Source organism: Ctenocephalides felis, unplaced genomic scaffold (genome assembly GCF_003426905.1).
Source record: "Ctenocephalides felis isolate EL2017-DRISC unplaced genomic scaffold, ASM342690v1 CF-g0.4_SCAFFOLD_01170, whole genome shotgun sequence".
In the NCBI taxonomy this organism is placed as follows: domain Eukaryota; kingdom Metazoa; phylum Arthropoda; class Insecta; order Siphonaptera; family Pulicidae; genus Ctenocephalides; species Ctenocephalides felis.
In genome coordinates, this window is record NW_020537324.1 from 84,540,039 (window position 1) to 84,561,917 (window position 21,879).

The window sequence follows — 21,879 nt, forward strand, 5'->3', positions numbered from 1 at the left end:
TGTAAAAAATATCTCCAAAATATTTGTTTTAATTGGAGAAAAAATCGAATAAAACTTATACAAAAAATGTGTTCAAATTAAAAACTAACAAACAAAAAAAACTAAAATAAAATTATATGAATTACTTTTTTTGCATATTTTTCTGTTATAAAAATGTTAATTCATCCTAGCCACCTGCCCTGAATTTTTGGAATTGTCATCTTCGTAAGAATCACAATTCACAATAATGATAAAAATTTACTTGAATATTTTTTTTTGAATTCATAACTGTCAAAATTAACTGATATTTTTAAAATTTTGATACTTTAAATATAAACTCAAATTTTTATTATTACCTATAACTTAAGTTGAATATAAATGCACAATTTAAGTTAACAAAATTTAAAATCGGTTCAGTAATTTAAGAGTACATTCCGGACAAACATCGTGACATTTTATATTTTACCTCAGCTCTCCTATTAGTAAATGTATTCACTCAATATGGGTCTAATGACTTCTTGAAATATTGAATTTGCTATCAAATTCACAAAAAAAAATTCATTAGCGATACGATAATTAATTATTATTATCTAATACACGACTCTGAGTGAATAAATTATGCGTAAATCAATTTGTTTCGGAAATTTTTATACATATTTAATAGACATAAATAGTGATTTGAATATTTTAAAGATATAAAAATTGATGAGTTGAGAAAATAGTAATTTGAATTTAAATTGTAATAATAAAATGTAAGTTTAAAATTTTTAAAATCTGATGTAAGGATATGAATTATAAGACATGATATAAAAATCTTTTTTTTTAATGTTTGGCGAGGGGGTAATTTGCTAATGAATGCTAAAAAAGTCGTTTTTGCTAAATTTCACAGAATTTGGAATAAATTCCAATATTTACATTTTTTGAAGTAAAACTTCTTTAGGCGCGGCTAGGGAGTAACTCAGAGAAAATGCAACGGAAATGCTATACGCCACAAAAACACAAATACGAGTTGATGTGATGGTTCGAGATCGTTTTGTCAAGTGATAACCATCATTCTGCCAATTTTCAGAATTTTGAAATAAAACTTCTTTAGGCGCGACTAGGGGAGTAACTCAGAGAAAATGCAACGGAAATGCGTTACGCCACGGAAACACAAATACGATTTGATGTGATGGTTCGAGATCGTTTTGTCAAGTGATAACCATCATTCTATCAATTTTCAGATTTTTGATACTATATATCAATTAATTTTTGATACATTTTACTTTGAATTTTTACAAATAGATTTTCATCAATATTTATTATCGTATCATGTATCTATTACAAATCGATCAAATAAATTCCAACTAATCAACTATAATGTTGTTCTTGTTATTGTGACGCATTCCAATTTAATAATAAGATCCCGCATCTTATTGTCTTAATTATCTAGATGATTTTATGGTTTTATTTTAAATTAAGAAAACTACAAGGAATAAATTACTTGTAAATAGAAAGTACGAAAGAAAGTTTAAAGATCAATTGTCTTGAAAAAAAATTGGGCAGATGGATTGATGGAAATTGGGCGTCACGCCCGCATATGGTGGACACAGATATATATTAATGGATTTTAATTATATATATATATATATATATATATATATATATATATATATATATATATATATGTGGTTATTTCTTGAGTATCACACGAGTGACATTTGCAAAGTTATATTCATTGCTTGAAATTTGTATCGTCTGTCGGATTTCTTACTCTGATCTGTCGCTTTTCTGCATTTGAAGTGATGTTTTGCGATTTGTGACAATCATGGAATATATATATATATATATATATATATATATAAACTCAAATATTGCAAAAATCCACTATTCTTTACTACAACGCCTCTGTTTACCACATTTTTAATACTCACTATATCTACATAGTTTTAATTACAAAGTTGCATATTTTTGGAGTTTCAAAACAATAATAAACAAAATATCAATCAATATATCAATATAACCAGCCATTTATCAAATCATCTGCCTCATAAAAAAATAATGTAATTTTTTTTAACTTCTCGTAGTAAGTTATAGTAATATATCTTTACGTTTCAAAGGATTCTGAATCTTAGAAAATACCTCAGAAAAAATTGATGCGTGTCTGTTCGGACACAAACTTTCGTATAAATTATTCAAATATAAATAATATGAATTCGTATAAATTACATATATTATATATTATAATTGTCGACGATTTCGGAAACATGGTTCAACCGATTTGGATGATTTAATAGCAATTGTTTCTATCAATAAAGAGCCAAATTAATAACAAATTAAATTTTTGGAAAGGCAGGTTTAGCGGTTTTGGAGATCGAATAAAAAAGCCTTTTGGCGGTCAAACATTTAGATATATGCACATCAAATTATGAGATATTTTATAGAGATTTTAATAATAAGAATAAATTATGTTTACATTTCCATGAATTCCTTAACATTATTGTTCATCTATAAGACTATAAGACTTTGCGTTTTGCGGCGCGTACGCGCTTCAATATTTCGTCTCCACGCAGCTGGATTGCCTTGAAAAAAGTTCAAAATTGAATCTTTTTCTAAAAATTTAATTTTGGGTACGGGAAGTTCGATCAATTTACCTTAAGGCACTATGCCATACACCACTAGTTTTTCAAATAATTTGAATCTTGTGAAATAATTTTTAAATTACTCTAATAAATAATCGAATAAAATATAAAAGCAGTTTCTGAACTAGAATTAGTCATTTTCACAAATTAGCTATTGCTATGGTTTACGTATATTAATATTCTTATTTTATTATTTTTATTCTTATTTTACTAAATATTTTCTGAATCTAAAAAATTTCATTCAATAAATTGGATAAGTATCTCTTATATTATACATGACTCTATAATATTCCATATTTAAATCTAAACTACTTAATTTATTAATTACTACTATTAACAACTATTTAAATATATGAAACCTTAAATACCGATCTTGGGACTTTAGTAAATTCTAACGATTTTTTGTTTTACTGAAAATATTTGGCTTTCTTAAATTTTTATGAATAATTTAACATGAACGTAACAGAAGTTTATTGAATTTTAAAATTCTTAATAATAATATAATAATATATTTTACAAGTAATTATTTAAGTATTTAATAAGTTTAATAAGTTTTTTTGCAATTTATTAAATTAAAGTCGCATTATGTAAAATTCGTTATGTAGGATAATATATGTACGAATATATTACACTGCTATACAAGTATGTACAATATTCTTAAAAAAAATTCCTTTGGTATTTTTAGTTCCTAATCCGATTTTTTTTAAATCAGTTCCGCGCATGTTTTTTGTAACTTTTGTCGCTCGTTTTGCATATCGCCAAAATGCTTCATAACAATAAATAAACTAGTGGTGTATGGTATTTTGCTTTAGGGTAAATTGGTGGAACTTCCCGTACCATAATGAAATATTTTTTGGAAATTAAAAAAAAAAATTAAAAAATCTTTTACTAAAAGCAATCGTTCAGTCAATTCTCCAATCAATATTTAGCTCTATATCTCCAAAATGGCTGGACCTGCTTTTACCAAAAACTAATCATCACTTCTCTTCATAATTCCGAATTGAATGTTCTTTGAATCATTTGAATCGGATGTTCTGTTTTCTCAAAAACTCGATTTCTACTTTCTGCTCTCTTTGCTCCGTAACGGCTGGACCTGCCTTTGCCAAAAACTAATCAGCACATCTCCCTATCAATATGAAACAAATGTATTTTAACCATTCAAATCGGTTGATCCGTGCGTCCGAAAACGTGGGTGAAAAATTGTGTCCATACACACATACACACATCCATTTTTTTTGAGGAATGCCAAAATGTTAAGAAACCTTCAAAACGTCGAGAAATGCAAAAAAATTTATTTTCGATTTTTGGCCCATTACTATAACTACCCTACGGGAAGTTAAAAAATCTATCATTTTTATTTATCTAATTTTTGTTCAATGATTTAAATTTAAATTTACATTTCATTTAGTTTGCAACATGTGCAAGTTGCAAGTTGCATCTTGCAATCGATGATTATATTTGCGAACGAATTTCTATCTGTAGATCGCGAATTGCAATGACTCACACACGACTTGTTTACTTTTTAGTTTTATACATATGCATATTGGTTTTAATTAAATCATTAGTCAGCCATATACCACTAGTTATATAATGGAAACAATCGTAATAGTCGAAATTTAAAAATAACAATGGGAATTCAAGATAAAGGGAAAAAAATGGCAATTGGGTATTCTTAGTTAAAATTTAAAAAAATATTCATATATGTCAATTTTAATTATCTATATACTACTAGTTACTTTTACAATAATGCCAATGTGGTTTTTGTATAAAAAATCTATTAACTGAATTCTACGAAATGAAATGAAATTAAAAGAAAAGTTGCACAAATTAGTGCAATTTTATATAAAACGTCGGTTTTTTGCAAAATATATCATTTACACACCACTAGTTACTTTTACAAAAATGACAACAGTAGTGTATTTAATTAAGTTTTTGAAAAAAAATCACAATTAAACAAATTTTAATAAAACTAGGAAGAAAAATGTGCAGTTATATATTTCTTGGTATGATTTCTATGTGCGGAATGTAGATAAGGCACATTTTTGCGAAAAAGTATGACTTTGTGGTGAATTTGTTTGATTAGAGTTAAATTGCACAAATATTTGTACTTTTGTGTATATATATATATATATATATATATATATATATTCATAAGTATAAATCTTTTCTGCAATTCTATGCATCAAATGACGACATTTTGTAAGCTGAAGTTTTCTTAAGTCAATATTCTGGAATAAATATTTTATTTTCAGATGATAGAGTAATATTTAAAAAAGTTATTATATAATTTTATTACATAATTTTACTGCATAAATTTTTGGCATAAAAAATATTTAAAACCCCCAAACATATATTAAGAGATATAATGATACAATGTCATCATCACATTTTATAAGTCTTTGTTAGAGATAGTTCTAACATACAAAAATTGTAATCTAATTTCAATAATTCAAACACGATTCGATACATATGAATGTCGACTTAGAATTCTACAATTTGTTTAAAGAACAGACAAGCCCTTTCTTTGTAAATAATCCAAATATCAACAAATGCACCGTATTATGAAATTAATGTTGTATCTAACAAAAACGTGATGACTAATTTTAATTATTCAAAAACCATTCGATACATATAGATGTTGTCTAAAAATTCTGCAATTTGTTTAAAGATCAGACAAGCCCTTTCTTTGTAAATAATCCCAACATCAACAAATGCACCGTATTATAGAATTAATGTTGTATCTTATGTTGGCGCTACTTTGACAAAAATGTGATGACTTATTTCATTTATTCAAAAAACATTCGATACATATAAATATTGACTTGAGATTCTACAATTTGGTTAAAGATCAGACTAGCCGTTTCTTTGTAAATAACCCAAATATCAACAAATGCACCGTCTTATGAAATTAATGTTGTATCTGACGTAGATGCAACTTGGATAAAAATGTGATGACTGATTTGATTTATTCAAAAACCATTCGATACATATGAATGTTAGCTAGTATACATTAAGTTTTTATGAAGATCGGACAAACCGTTTCTTCAGAATTAATTAAAACGTAAAAACATATCAGAGATATCCTAAAATACCATCAACGTTAGATCTTGAGCTAAATGTCAAAAAGTAGTTGCCTGATTTGAATGATTCAAAAACCATTCGATACGTATGAATGTTAGTTAGTACATAATAAATGTTTATAAAGATCGGACACGCAGTTTCTTCATTATCAATAAACCTACCAAAAATTGCACTCCAAATATCTCCCATCATCGACTTAAGTTCCTTCAAGACCAGTTCGTCTGAAGTTTTAGTTTTTCTGAAGATCAGACGAGCCCTTTCTTTTCAGTTTCTTACTATTACTATTTTCTTCGACTCATCTTCAAGCTGTCTACTACAAAATGGACTAAAAAAAATTAGTTGTGTAGTTGATTAGTTTAACAAATTATTAGCTCTTTGTAGAAATTGTATTAGTTGTTGCTATTTTAGTTTTGTGTTTTGTGTCTTGTTAACTAAATGTCATTTTTAGTTAGTCTAACAAATATTTGTTATAAATTAATAAAATATTTTTTTATTATGAATATTATTTTATAATTTATTTTTTTAATATTCAAATTATTATTAAATTTTATTTTATTTTTTGTTGCGTTTAATGGTATTCTTAATATTCTCATAAAGTTTAAACGATATTTTTTATACATTTATATAACAAAAATATTAAAAAAACGAATTATGTTTAATATTGTTTTTAAATAATTATTTAATCAATAAATAAAAAATAATACTTTGCTTCAAAATACTCATACTTTAATTATCTATTTATATTGTTTATTTATTAATAAAATTATATTTTTAAATAATATTTTCATGAACTTTCTAATGAATTTATTTATTTATTTATTTATTTTTTACAATATTTTTATAATAATTTAACATTCAATTTTTCATAATTTACTATTTAAATCGAGATTTTATTACATTTGTCTCTTTGAACTGAATATAATAATTATATATGAGACAAAATATAATTACTTTTAATTAATGATGTTTAAAAATTTAACAAAATTTTGCGAGTGCTTGAATTTAGCCAAAACATTTGATTTTTATTGATTTTAAGTAATATTTTTTAATAATTTATTATAAAATATATGCTTACATAAAACAGCACATTTTTTTATTAAAAAATAGTAAATATTAAAATATTTCAAATAACTTTCTACTAAACTTAATTCCAAGTTTAAATAATATTTTTATATATAAAATTTATTTTAATATTATTTATTAAAAACTTAATTTTTCATTTAAATTTAATTTCAAAAACTTAATAATGATTATATAAAATAATATTTATTGTATAGATTTTCTATTATACACCAGTAAATCACAAAAGTAATGAAACAGTGACGTTGCGATTACGTAACAAGGAAGACCTACAGTTATTTTATTAAATATTTATTCATTTTTAATTTTATTAAGAACATTTTTAAGTAAAATTTAAATACATTTTATTTATTAATAACTAGTCAATTAATCATTTTTATTTAATTTAAAAAGAGACATAATAAATATGTAAAAATTGTATAACCAAATAAACGTTAAGGTTACGTGACGCTTACACGTAACCAAGAAAACGTATACATGTTATTTTGTTAAATATTTATTTATTATTAATTATATCAAATATTTTCGAGTAAAATTTACAAAATTTATATGACAGACTGTAAAGTTAACAAAATAAAAAACTCAAATTTAAAATTGTATGAAATTAAGTTTATTTTGTCACTAAAATTTTAATATCTAAAAAAAACATTCTATTTACTCTCGTGCTATTTTTATAAGAATTCTATTCACCAAAAGACCTGAAATGATCCAAAAAACATATTTTTTCATGTAAACAATATACTTTAATAACACTAACCTATTCCTTTTTATATATCTATGCCTAAACAAATTAAAAAAATATATAGTACAACAAGTATGTAACGAACAAAAACATTTTTTTTTCTTAGAACGTAAAACCAAATAAGAATTTTAAACGTAACTGTTACGTAACCAATTCAAAATTTTGAAATTAAAAAATATTAATCAAATACACAACGAACAAAAACCTTATTTTTTATATGGTCATTATAACTAATAAGAATTTTCAAGTACGCAACGAACAAAAACCTTATTTTTTATATGGACTATGAAACTAATAAGAATTTGAAGCAAGTGCAACGTGCCTGTTACGTAACGAACAGAAACGTAACATTAACTTCGTAGCGAAGTTATTGACAGATTTCTTCGTTGTTTCAACATTTGTGCTTTACTGGAAATAAGCATAAATACATTTTTAAATTTAAAAATTTGAAAACGCATTATACTTCAGTTACCAATGTTAAGAATACCATTGATCTTTTTTTAATAGCAACAAATACCATTTGTCAAGAGCTAATATAAAACTATTACCTACACAATTTGTTTTTGGTCGCACAGAACTGCATTTTTTTGCAAAATCTGTGTTTTCGGAGGTTTTTTATTAAATTAGTTTTTTTGGCAGCTTGCAGAAGAGGAGAATTCGAATGTGACAATGGATTTTGCATTCCTTCGAGAAAAAGGTGCGATGGCATCAGAAATTGCAATGATGGCAGCGACGAGAGGGATTGCCCACAGGCGAATCTTTACAGGCCGGATCAGAATTATAATTATCATAGTAGGATAATTATACATAAATAAATATATAAATATATATATATATATATATATATATATGTATATATATACTAGATGACCCGACAGACGTTGTCCTGTACCCACGTCTACAATTCAAAAGTTCCAAAGTTTTTAATATCCTATCCTATACTTTTTAATATCCTATTTGATGTCCTGCCTTTGTGATTCATTTATGGTCTTAGCATAAGCAGTATAATAAATTCAGAAAAAATAATATAGTATCTGCAGTAAAAGAACAATATCACATTTGATTTTACCACACAACATAATTGCCTCGATAGTTTAGTATATAATTTTCATAATCTCGTACGACATATTAGTTGCTTTTCGGCACTTATTTCTAAATAATTTCTAAAGTACATTTATTTTTACTAATAATTTAATAAGCATTATTGTTTAAGTACAAATATCAAGTGATTTAATTTGTAAAATCTACTCTTCAATCTAAGATCAACTTGCTAAATATTCCATATCCGATGCCAAACAAATGAATTTTTGACACGTGAAACAAAATTCTACATCATTTTTTAAGAAGTAAAAATATTTTTTGTATTGTTAAATAATTTAGTGAAGTTTAAAAAAATAATTTATATGCAATAATGAACTTGTTGCTTTATTTACTAAACTGAATTATATAATTTCATCTGCCAAACATGTACTGTCTGTACGTGTACATCTCAACTGCGTTTCGATAAAAATAATGTAGACATTACTTATTTCTTTTGTATATTATATTCTGATATTATCTAGGCTCATAATTTAATTTAAACTCAAAAAGTGAATTGACATTTCTGGCAGGTGACAGTTCCGTAAACATGTTTTTAATGTCAAGCAATGTTATGTTGTTTTTTGCAATTTTTTCTACTTATTTCTGCAATATTATTATATTTTTATAATCATTTACATCTTAAAAATTCCCCTTGACAATCTCCAGAAAGATTTATCTGAATCCGAATAACCGTTTAGGAGGAGTTTCGATTCATACATCCGTACAGAAGAATTTTATATACAAAGTTTGTGTGTCCGCGATGGACGCCTGAACTACTGAAGCGATTGTAAATTTTTTTGGGTCAACTTGTGCATTTTTAATCAACTTAGGTTATAGGCTATATTAAAATTCTCAGTTCATTTTAAAGTTTTAGAAATTTCAGTTAATTTTGACAAAATGACAGTTGTCATTGTTTCTGGAAACTGCGAGATAAATTGATCTAAAATGTATAAAACAACGTGCCAAAGGTTATGGAAATGTGAAAAATTAGGGTTGTACCTATTTTCGACGCAAAAATATTTTTTTCTGTGAAAAAATTCAGATTCTCAATGATGTAAAAAATATTTTCAATGAAGATAAACTGATAAATAATTATAAAAATCACCTATGAAAACTATTATATAAGAGATTTATAGTAGGAGGGTGAAAATTTAGGGCTGTATTACGTCTAAGAATTTTTATATAATTTTTATTAATTTTTTGTGTATTTTTTTATCCAGGTGATTGTGGCCCTTACCAATTCCGTTGCGACAATTCTCAATGTATAGATGATCGTCTAAAATGCGACGGACGTTCCGATTGTTCTGATGGAAGTGATGAGAGGAATTGTGACGGTAAGTTTTTGGAAATTTCGTAAAAATAATTATAAAAAATTGTGATAGTCCTTGAATAGATTTAGAGAAGGTAGAAGTACAATGGTATAAAAGAGGGCAAGCCAAAATACATTTTTGTGGGTTTTTGTATGTAACTTTGTTTTGGATTGAGATAGATAGTTGTAGTCTTAGCAACTTAAAATCGATATAAAATTGACTACTAAGCTGCATACTTAAATTTATAAAAAAATGACCTACAAAAAAGGTACAAGGGTATAAAATGTATGTATGCGTTAAAGTCAATAGCGACCCACAAAATGAACAAATTAAAAAGTAAAGTTTGCACAGTTTTTTGTAAATAACTTAATTTTGGATTGAGATAGACAATTTTGGTCTTAGCAACTTGAAATCTAAATAAAACTAGCTATAAAACTGTGTACTTATAAGTTTTATAAACTAAATATCAAAAAAGATACAAGCTTTCAAAATGCATCATTAAAGCGACACGTTTCATATAAAATCAATAGTTGAAAAATGACTTTTTCTCAGTTTTTTGTATATAACTTTGTTCCGGATTAAGACAGTTATTTGTGGTCTTTAAAACTTCTAGACATCTAGATAAAATTAGCTAGAAAACTGTGTACTTACATTTGTAATACGGTAATAAATAAAGAAGATAAAAAAGTATCCATGCGTAAAAAAATCGACAGAGATACTGTTTATGCCAAACAAATGCCTAAGAAGTAGCGTTTCTTCAGTTTTTTACTTGTGGTCTTAGAAACTTAAAATCAGGATAAGATCAGCTAAAAAACTGTGTACGTATATTTTTTATAAACAAATTAACAAAGAAAATACAAGCTTTCGAAATGTATCATTAAAGCGACACGTTTCATATAAAATCAACCCTTAAAAAGTGACTACTTCTCAGTTTTTTGCACATAACTTTGTTTTGGATTAAGATAGACAATTGTAGTCTAAGAAACTTAAAGTCTAGATAAAATTAGCTATAAAACTGTGTACTTACATTTATTCTAACATTATATTAGGTTGTCAAATATCTCCCTTCCGCTTTTTATATATATATATATATATATATATATATATATATATATATAAAAGCGGAAGGGAGATATTTGACAACCTAATATATAAAGAAGATATAGGCACATAAATTATGTATATGTGCAAAACTTCGATACAAAGTCGACAAAACTAAGGTACATTTTTTCAGTCTATTGTAAATAACTTCATTTTGGTCAAGATACATATTTTTTGTTTTAGAACAAAAGAATCGAGATAAAATTATCTAAAAAACTGTGTACCTAAATGTATTAAAATCTTGCATTCCAAATTTTAAATTTAAATTCCATCCGCATAGCTAAAGCCCCATTTTCTATTTTCCTACACAAATCAGGACGGTCATGCTACTTGTCTTAAGGAAAAATGCCACTTACACCTAGTTTAGGGTTAATATACAAAATTGTACTTCTACCTTTTTATATATATACACGTACATTAAATATCGTCAGCATTTTGCATTATTTTTATAAAAGTTTATACAAGCTTTTGTTATTGCAAGTCCATACAGCTTATAGCAGTGGTTTCCAACTCAAAAAAAACTTGCAACACGTTATGTTTTTAACATTATAATATATTAACAAATTTTTTGATTGATTTCTATAACACCAATTCCAAGATTATTTTTTCACCAACATCTTATTTTTTCAAACAATATAATTTATTACCAAATTCTTTTTATCTATTTCGGTCAAACTAATTTTAAGTTTTTGGTTTGTTTTTTACATTCCCGACCCCCAGGTTGGAAATCACTGACTTACAGCATGACCAGCTTTGAAATGGCTTAATGGCATTTTAGCAAATTACATACAGTAGTAAAAGTAGATTTAGTTTGATCATTTTTTTTAGTATTTAGTCACTTTAGTACTAGTCATGTAGCATCAACTAATACTAATTTCTGCATTGTTCTTATTTTAACAACATTTGATTGCACACAACCATACGACAACTTGGTACAATTGGTAAAAATTATGCCAAAAAAATCATGCTGATTAAAATATATGGGTGATATTCAAATTGGTAATTGAATTTGAAAAAAAAAATCATAAAATTGGTGCATTGGTGATGGATCAACAAATTTTGGTTTGGTTCTACTGATTATCTTCTACCTGGATGGGAAAAATTGGCTAAAAAATGCATTGGTCAACTTGGATATCATTGATCATGTTCAAAATACTTGACTTGGTGGTTATCATCAATGAAATACAAATTTATCTGATTAAAAATTTGGCATTGGGTGAAAAACTTGATCATCGTGACACAAACTTTGCCCAAAAAATTGACCTATGATCTTCTTTGTTGTCCAAAAAATTGTTGCTCCTGGAATACTTACCATGAATTGCCAAACATTGGGTGAAAAACTTGATCAACGTGATACAAATTTTGCCCAAAAAATAAATAATGATCTTCGTCGTTGTCCTGGATTGTTTACAATGAATTGCCAAACATTGGTTTCAACAAAATTGAATGCAAAATGGTCTTCGTCAATAAAAATTGGTCAACTTTCAATGGGATGTCGCTTTCAAAACTTTGGTGGATCCTATTATTTGCATCTAATTTGGTTCTTCAGAAGTCAAAGAAAACGTCGTCAGCTCTGAAGACATCAATTCTTTCGAACAAGAATGGTCAGAGTATTCCAACAAAAAGAAATCTAAGTCCAAATCCAAGAAAAAATCAAAATCTAGCAGCAAAAAACCCAAAAACGACCAATACAATCACAGAGGCGACATTGAAATTCCTTCTGATGACGAAGATGAACCTGTAAAAAATAAAAGCCAGGAGGAAAAAGATTCCTGGTGGGGCAGCTCGGATACTAAAAAAAACAGCAGGGAAAAAACTGATGACACCAAGACAACTAGTGATGAAGTAGAAAAGGAATCTGATATAAGTTGGGATGACAACAAATCTAACAAGGAAGACTCTGGTGAATCTTGGTGGAACACCAAAAAATCCAGCAATGAAAAAACAGATGATTCCAAAAAAACTGATAAAGGTGATAAAAAAGACACTGGATTTAGTTGGTTTGGTAACTGGGATACTAAAAAAATAGCAAAGAAAAAACTGATGATACTAGTGGTGAAGAAAAACAAGAGTCAGATATTAGTTGGGATGACAACAAATTCAGCAAAGAAAATTCTGGTGAATCTTGGAAAGATACCAAAAAAACTAGCAACGAAAAAACTGATACCAATGATGGTAAAAAAGAATCCAAAAGCAGTTGGTGGGATCCTTGGTCAAGTTGGGGTTCCAGTAACACCAAAACTACAGACGACACCAAAATAACTAGTGGTGAAGATTTAGAGCCTAAAAATAGTGAAGAAGATTTATCACAAGAATCTTCTCCAGTTGTCGAAGACAGTAATGAAATCGAAGACCATGATGATGTTACTGAGAATCCTACAAGGACAACTGGTGATAATTGGCCTTTGAATGAATATAAATTGACAACTAAGCCTTATAGTGATGAGATCGAGTTGATTGACAAAACTGGAGAATGGTCTTCGGAGAGAAGAGGTATTTTTTGTGTGTTTTTGTGGGCCTATGTACCTTAAATTGTTATGTCTCTTGACTTTTGTCTTTGGTGATTACCATGTTTCAGGAACCAGAGGGAATGGATATCCTGGACAAAATTGGGGCTAAAAACAAACTTTCTGTGTGAACTTATCTCTCTGTTTGAACACCTGTTTCTTCTTCATTTCTTGGATATTATCACTAAATTTATGTGTCTAATTGGGAGCAAAGTCTTCTCATGTAAACCCTTTGATAAGTTGATAAACTTTATGTTCAAGATCAACTCCAAAATGACTTTGCGATTTTTTGGTAACAACTATTACTAAGAAGTTTATCCTGCTTTATGGTAAATACCAGATAGTTGGATAAAAATGTCAACTTACTATATCTATTTTTTCCAAAATTTATTTTTATAGCATGACACCAACACACATACATTGTTTTATCCACGTTTTGACTAACAAATCTAAATGGTATGATTGAGGAGTTATTTTTAAGGACTTTGATTGATTGGAATGGTATTGTATGATGTATTTAAGTATGTGGTTGAGGAGTAAGATTTTTCTGCATTATTTTAAAAATTGTAACTTGTATAGACGACCAAGAATAGATAGTCATATCAGCAGATAGTCAAAATCCATCAGCAGATGTTTAAATCTTTTTTGGAACTACTATAATACATTTGATTAACATCAACATGGTGCCAAAACTATCTGCTTGTTAGTTTTAGCAATTGATCATCTTAAAAGTAAACATTCTGCCTTGAATTCAGCATTTTTTAAATTGAAGCATTCCAAATTATTGTCTAAATATATCCAATTTATCTTTGAACTTGGCAGGAGTTGTTTAAACTTATTTGAAATTTGAATTTTAAATCCTAACAGTTAATGTAAACGTGCGAACTTCACACACGAAGTATTTTGTGTCTATTTTCCGTGCAGTAATTTTGTATTGTCAAATAAAAGATTTAGCTGTTTTGATTAATTTTAATTATTAAATAATAATAAGCAATATTATTTCAAATATATATTAATAAATTGATATCTTGATTTATATATTTAATAATTTAATGTCCATATGTAATATTTATGTTAATCATTGTAATTTGAAATTCAAATCTTAACGTGCGAACTTCACACTCGAAGTATTTTGTTCAACATTTACATGCAGCAATTTTGTCTATAACAAATTTATACATAGTGTTACTATTTTTTAAATTTAATAATAACATTTACTCATATTAATACTCTTGAACTGTTATATATATAAATTTATAGATAATTCAATTAGCTTTTTTGTTCAAAAAATAGTTTCAGTTTCTAGAAGCCACCAGTTTCTTCTTATATTGTTTGCAATTTTGAATCTTTAAATTCAACTTCTTAAAATTCATAATTGGCATCATCGTGGTGATCAAAATTACTAATTTGGCAATGTTTGACAAAAAATTGAAAAAATGACCCAGGCTAAGCACAGTCTAAGCGCCAATCTGGTACAAATGTTTTCCCAAGCGCGTTTAGACTGCTTATGTACTGGAGCACTTTCCAATTTTATGAAAACGAAAATTATTGAAAAGTGTGAAAATGCCGCCAAGCAAAGCACAGTATAAGTGAAAATTGTCGTACAGAATTTTTTGCAAATGCTTTTAGACTGTGACTATACGGGAGCTACTATTTTTTTTTTTTTTTTTTAAATTAAATTCGAAATGAAATGACGATTGTTAATGTTCTGAAGATAAATTGATTTATTTATGATTTACATTTGATTTGTTCAGATATAACAAGATAGCAAAAATAATGAAAGATACAGTATTTGTAAGAAACGTTTAAAATTTCTCGAATATTTCATTACGGTACGGAAAGTTCCAGCAATTTGCCTTAAGGCACGATGCTATACACCACTAGTTTAGTACGATTTCAGCACTTTTATCAATTTCTGGTCATCTATACAAGATTTTTTATCAAAAGTATGATGTATGATGTATAAAGTATGATATAAAGCACTTTGTCCTTGGTTGCTGTGAGATGCACCAGAATAATTTTGGCATGAATTGATTGCCCAAGTATTTTTATTATCCTTAAAGTGATGGAGATAGGTTGTGGATAATGTACAGAAATTTAATACTGCATACTTAGGTAAAAATTTTAGTTGCATCTAATACAAGATGCAAAAATATCTACCTTATCTATTAAGTCTCCTGTATCTGTAAATAAATCCCTCAAACCCCGGTGCAAGGACAATCTCTATCAATTTCCATAAAAATGTACATAACCTAGATCTGTCATCAGCTGCCACTTCTGGCTACTTCGGCCAACCCAGAGTGACAACATCAGCTCCCAATTTGGGAATAGTAGATCGCATCAATACGATTTTGGTGACACCTAGGCCACATTTGGATGAAGACAGGCATAAAATTCAAGGCAGACCTGGTGGATACGACTATGACCAGCATGCTGAAAAGGGTTATGATAATTCTAACAATGACAGAAAGTCTGGGAACGATTTGGATAGAGATGATGATACTTATGAGAAGTACGATGATGATTATGGGCGCACTGATGACCCTTATGATAGTAAGAATACATCTGACACCGGTGCTGACTATCATGATGTTTATGATAAACACTTGGGCGTACATCCTTTGGATCCAAATTACTACCCTGAACAAACAAGTATGCACCCTGTAGACTCTTCTGACCTAAACCCTAGTCCAACAACTTACATTTACCCTTATGGACCATACAGTTCCACACCAAAAACTTACTTTATCCCTGACCAACCTTTCATAGATCCTTACGGCATTATTCACACTTCACCAAAAACATTAATACCAATCACGACAACTGATAAATCAGGATACATTCCTTACGATCCTTATTCGTCTACCAAAAAATCAATAGAACCAGGTTACCCTTATCCTCCGACGACTCCCAAATCCTTAGAACCAGGTTATACATATCCTCCTAAAGCCTATTTTCCGCCAACTCCTGCCTACTTGCCTGGTTACCAGGATAATTTTTCGAAGGAAAAGGATGGCCCAAAGGTTATGGAAAGTAGCCCTTGTGGCCCTACTGGTCATCGATGTGAGGAAGGATATTGTATAGAACGATACAAAGTCTGCAATGGGATAAGGGATTGTGTCGATACTGGAAGCGATGAAGTTCATTGTGGTGAGAAATGGAAAAATTAGGATAAAATTGTAGATATAAGACCACATGTGTGTGTGTGTGATGACTAGAAATAAGATTTATAACTAAAACAATTCTACATATCGGTCATTCTTTTACAAACCGTACACCATCCACACCTTGACGTTTTCGAATTGTCTGAATTTTTTTTACAGATATTATACATAAAATCATTTGACACGTATTTCAGGATTTTGCTGAAAAACATTTTTTACCCAAATATTTACGATTGAAATATGGATTTTTTGCTCAATTTCTATGAACATCATTTGCGGTAAATTATCTCCAGTTGTGCTGATCGGATCAGTATTATTATTTTTTTTATTACACTCATATTGTAATGATTACATTTTTTTGTTTTGTTATTGCAATTTTCTTAACAATAACAACCCTTAAATATTTACAAAGGATTTACTCATCCTTACCCCAACTTGAATCGATCCAAAAAAAAAACATTTTTTTTCTTGTTTTCTCTGCAACAAAATTCTTTTTACAATTTGTTGGAGACTTTGTTACATCGAAAGATATTAAATATTTTCAAGCGCAAGCCGCGCTTTTCACGTCGTCGACCTCAAAGACTTGTACTCATTTGTCACTTTCGAATGACAATCTTATTGTTTTTCGGTTGAATAATATTTTATAATTTCGCTTCTGGCGAAAAATGAATAAATAGTCGAAAAAAAATTAGGGGAGAGTGTAGCTTGAAAGTTTGTGGGTAAAAAGATCCACTGCCAATATCTCAAATACAGGTGAAGTTAGAATTTTTTTAACAACAATATTTAAGTTGGGTACAACTCTTTCTGATATAATCTCTATTAAAGCTTACATGTGGGTGGGGTAAAAAGAGTCAACCACATCTTCATACTGGCCAAGGTGTAAATAGTAAGGAAATAAATAGTAAATAAAGAATTAAATCAAGTTAGAATATATATATTATATATATATATATATATAAATCAATAGTTGAAATCAGGCTAGAAGTGAAGACGGAAAATGACGAATTTTAGAAAAATCTAACTGAACAATCCGTCTACATTCAAATATTGTTGTTAAAAAATTTCGAATCTTACTTGTTTTTGAGATATTGGCAGTGGATCTTTTTACGCACGAACTTTTAAGCTCCGCTCTGCCCTAATTTTTTTTTCGACTATATATTCATTTTTTGCCAGAAGCGGAACTATAAAATATTTTTCAATGGAAAAACAATAAGATTGTCATTCGATTATTTAATATCTTTCGATGTAACAAAGTCTCCAACAAATTGTAAAAAGAATTTTGTTGCAGAGAAAAAAAGAAAAAATATGTTTTTTTTTGGATCGATTCAAGTTGGGGTAAGGATGAGTAAAATCTTTGTAAATATTTAAGGGTTGTTATTGTTAATAAAATTGCAAAAACAAAAAAAAAAATTAATCATTATGAAGTTCACTTCAATATGAGTGTAATAAAAAAAATAATAATACTGATCCGATCAGCACAACTGGAGATAATTAATTTACCGCAGATGATGTTCATAGAAATTGAGCAAAAAATCCATATTTCAATCGTAAATATTTACGTACAATTTTTTTTCAGCAAAATCCTGAAATACGTGTCAAATCATTTTATGTATAAAATCTGTAAACAAAAATTCAGACAATTCTGAAACGTCAAGGTTTGGATGGTGTACGGTTTGTAAAAGAATGACCCCTAAGTCCAAATGTGTGTGCGTGTGATGACTAGAAATAAAATTTAGCTATAAGACAACTATATATGTGGTATATTTTTTTCAGGAACTTTTATTTCATCTTCAATTGCATGCTCAAAATTTATTTTACTGTCGAAGCTTTACGTTCATCATTAGGTTCTATTTAGGCTTTTTTTCAAATTTTTGGGCTTTACTCGTTAGATGTGCTTTTCATCATCATCAATGTTGGTTTTTTCAAAATTTAATCGATGTTTCATTGTTGTCTGAATGTTTTGGTAAATATTTGACTTGGGTGATCTAATTAGGTGAAAATCCTGTCAAGTGTTTACAAAATTTATGTATATACAGGGTGTCCCAGAACTCAACGTCAAAGGGGATGATAGCATTGTATGTAACTATAATGATAAAAAATTAGAAAAAAAAATATTACGCGGACTTTGGAAATTAGAACCAAAAAAATATCACAGTTTGACCAAAGTTCTTGGTTGTACTCAAAATCTAATAGTTTTCTAACTGCGTTAATTTTTTTAAATTTTATCATGATAGGTACAATCAACACTATCACTTTGAGTTGACGTTGAGTTCTGGGATACCCTGTATATGTATTTGTGGGTAGATTTTAGTTTTTAGACGTTGTCCTATATATCCAAACATGTCTATTAAATTAGATCTTAAATTGATGTGTGTAGTGACTCTTTTATATCAAAATACTCCATTTTTTAGCTTTTTAATTTTTATTCAAAATTTTTGGCACACCACTGAACATATAATAAAAAAATTAATGTATATACATAAACACTCTCTTTTGGATCACAAACAACAAGTGATCTAGATTTCTAGTCTAATTGTACCTCCTAAAAATTGGTTATCTTAGAAATTTGACCTCAAAAAAATTAAATGCAGAAAATCGATCTTCTGAAAATTATATGCCTTAGAAATTTAACCTCTAATTAATTGGAACCCTTAGAAATTGACCTTCAAGTAAATAAACACCTCAGAAATTCAACGTTCTGAAAATATATGCTTTGCCAATTGGACCACCAAGTAATTACAAATTTCAGAACATTGAAACAAATTTTTAGAAATTTCCCTAAAAATTAGTTATCTTAGAAATTCGACCGCCTAAATATTATGTATCTTAGAAATTGAACCTTAAAGTACTTAGACATTTTAGAAATTCGATCTTCTGCAAATTATAAGCCTTAGAAATTTGACCACCAAGTAATTAGGGATTTCATAACTTTTACCTTCAATTAATTTGTCATCTTAGAATTAATTAAAATTAGATATCTTAGAAATTTTCTTTTCAAGTAATTAAGCATGTTAGAAATCCGGACCTTCTAAACGGTCATTATAATAATTTAAGTGAAGAAACTTTAACCAAAACGATTAACCAAACTTTAACCGAATTCTCTTATCAAAAACGATCAGTTTGGTTTTATTTTTTTTTTTTCACAAAAATTCTGTAAATAATTCTCCACAGTCACTACACATCTGAATATCAAAAATATTTATTTCCATCTACCAGGTAAGATATTACTCAGGACAGTCCAATTTATTTTCACTAAATTCCATTTTCTACATAATTTTATAAAACAAATTTAAAACTTAATTTAAATTACAATCTTAGTAACATTCAATGGATTATTCAATTTTTATTTATTTTACTAATCTATTTTTTTCTATCCCCTTCCTAAAATCCACAAATCCTTAGACAACAAGTGTGCAGCCAACGAATTCAGGTGCAAATCTGGTGACTGCATTCCTAGAAAATATCTTTGTGACCAAACCAGGGATTGTGCTGACAATTCTGATGAAAGTCCTGAACAATGTGCAAAAACTGATCATACCACTCCTGGACCACATGCTGGATGTGATGGTAACGAATTCAGGTGGGGTAAAAGACTTACATTCTATTTTTTTTAGTCACTAGATATGGCAGCCTGAACAAAATTGGAGATGGCTTTCATACATTTTGGTCGAAAACTGTTAGTTACAATATTCTGACAAAAATTTTAATGCACTCAATTTCAAGCTGAGGATACTTCTCCTCAATTTACAAATAAATATTTTTATATTTTTGCTTTTTTTTATCAGATGTCGTGATGGAAGTTGCATCCCTGACTACCAGCGTTGCGATAGGAGACGCGATTGTGCTGATGGCAGTGACGAAGACGATTGCGGTAAGTTCATAAATCATTTGCTTATTTTAATTTTTGAATTAAAATTTAGTGCATTTTTTGAATTACACACGTTTTGGATAAATTTTTAGTAGTTTTGATTCTGGTTGAAGTGTTTATTAGATTTGAAGTATGTACATATATTTAAATTTATATTAATATTTTTATTGGTGTGATTATTAATGGAATTTTTTTTTTTTTCTTTTTTTCGTCTACGGTTCTTGTTTCCTACTTTATCTTTTTTCTGGTACTTTGGTTTTACTGAATTTTATTTATGGTACTTGTGGATTTTCTTGAAACTATATATGTACATTGAGTTTATGCTTATATTTTATACTTTTTATGCTTATTTGAACCTGTATTTATGCTTTAACTTTATATTTCATCCTCATGCTTGTCATATTCCAATATCCAAAATTTCACCTGGAAATATTGTCTCTTTGCATTGGCGACATATCCCTGTACTCTTTCCTCACCAATTCCTAAATACCCACATGTTTTGTTTATCATTAACAATGTCAAATAAATATTCTCCTGATTATCATCAAACAACATCATGCTTTAACTTTAAATTTCACCCTCATGCTTATCATATTCCAATATCCAAAATTTGACAAACTAACTGGAAATACTGTGTCTTTGAATTGGCAACATATCTGTCTACTCTTTCCTCACTAATTCCTAAATTCCCACATTTTTTTGTTATCATCAACAATGTCAAATAAATATTCTCCTAATTATCATCGAACAACATCATGTTTACTTCATATTTCACCCTCATGCTTGTCATATTCCAATATCCGAAATTTCACCTGGAAATATTGTCTCTTTGCATTGGAAACATATCCTTCTACTCTTTCCTCACCAATTCCTAAATACCCACATTTTTTGTGTCAAACTTAATATTCGCCTGATTATCATCAAACAACTGCATTCTGGTTAAACAATTTTCTACCTTGACGAAATATTTTATTCTCTTCTAACTAATTTGTAAATGCTTACTTTTTCTACTATCATCAACGATAAATGATGGTTAATTAATTTTTCACCTTGGCCACTGGTTTTATAACCATTATACACTTTGGCATGATATTCCTTGCATTCTTGCTTATCATCACTGGTCACTCTTATATACCATCAACACTGTCAATCCTATGACCATCTTACCTTGTTTATCCCACTTGCACTTATCATTTTAAATGATACTCTTCTGCCTTATTCTTAATTCTATTTTTTGCACTTTCACTTACCATCAACACTGCCAATTTTCTATGGTCTCTAACCATCTCATCTTGTTCATCCCTCTTCAACTCACATTCTCTATCGACCATCTCATATATACCTCT

General features: G+C 28.3%; 1 protein-coding gene across 1 annotated transcript in view; it reads left to right on the forward strand.

The window, feature by feature from the left end:
- Positions 1-21,879, forward strand: part of LOC113367844 (basement membrane-specific heparan sulfate proteoglycan core protein-like) — a 111,981-nt gene that overhangs the window by 27,119 nt on the left and 62,983 nt on the right. The window contains exons 3-5 of the mRNA XM_026609421.1: positions 9,804-9,917; positions 20,068-20,245; positions 20,451-20,536. Coding sequence (XP_026465206.1) covers positions 9,804-9,917; positions 20,068-20,245; positions 20,451-20,536 — 378 coding nt within the window. The remainder of the gene's footprint in view (positions 1-9,803; positions 9,918-20,067; positions 20,246-20,450; positions 20,537-21,879) is intronic.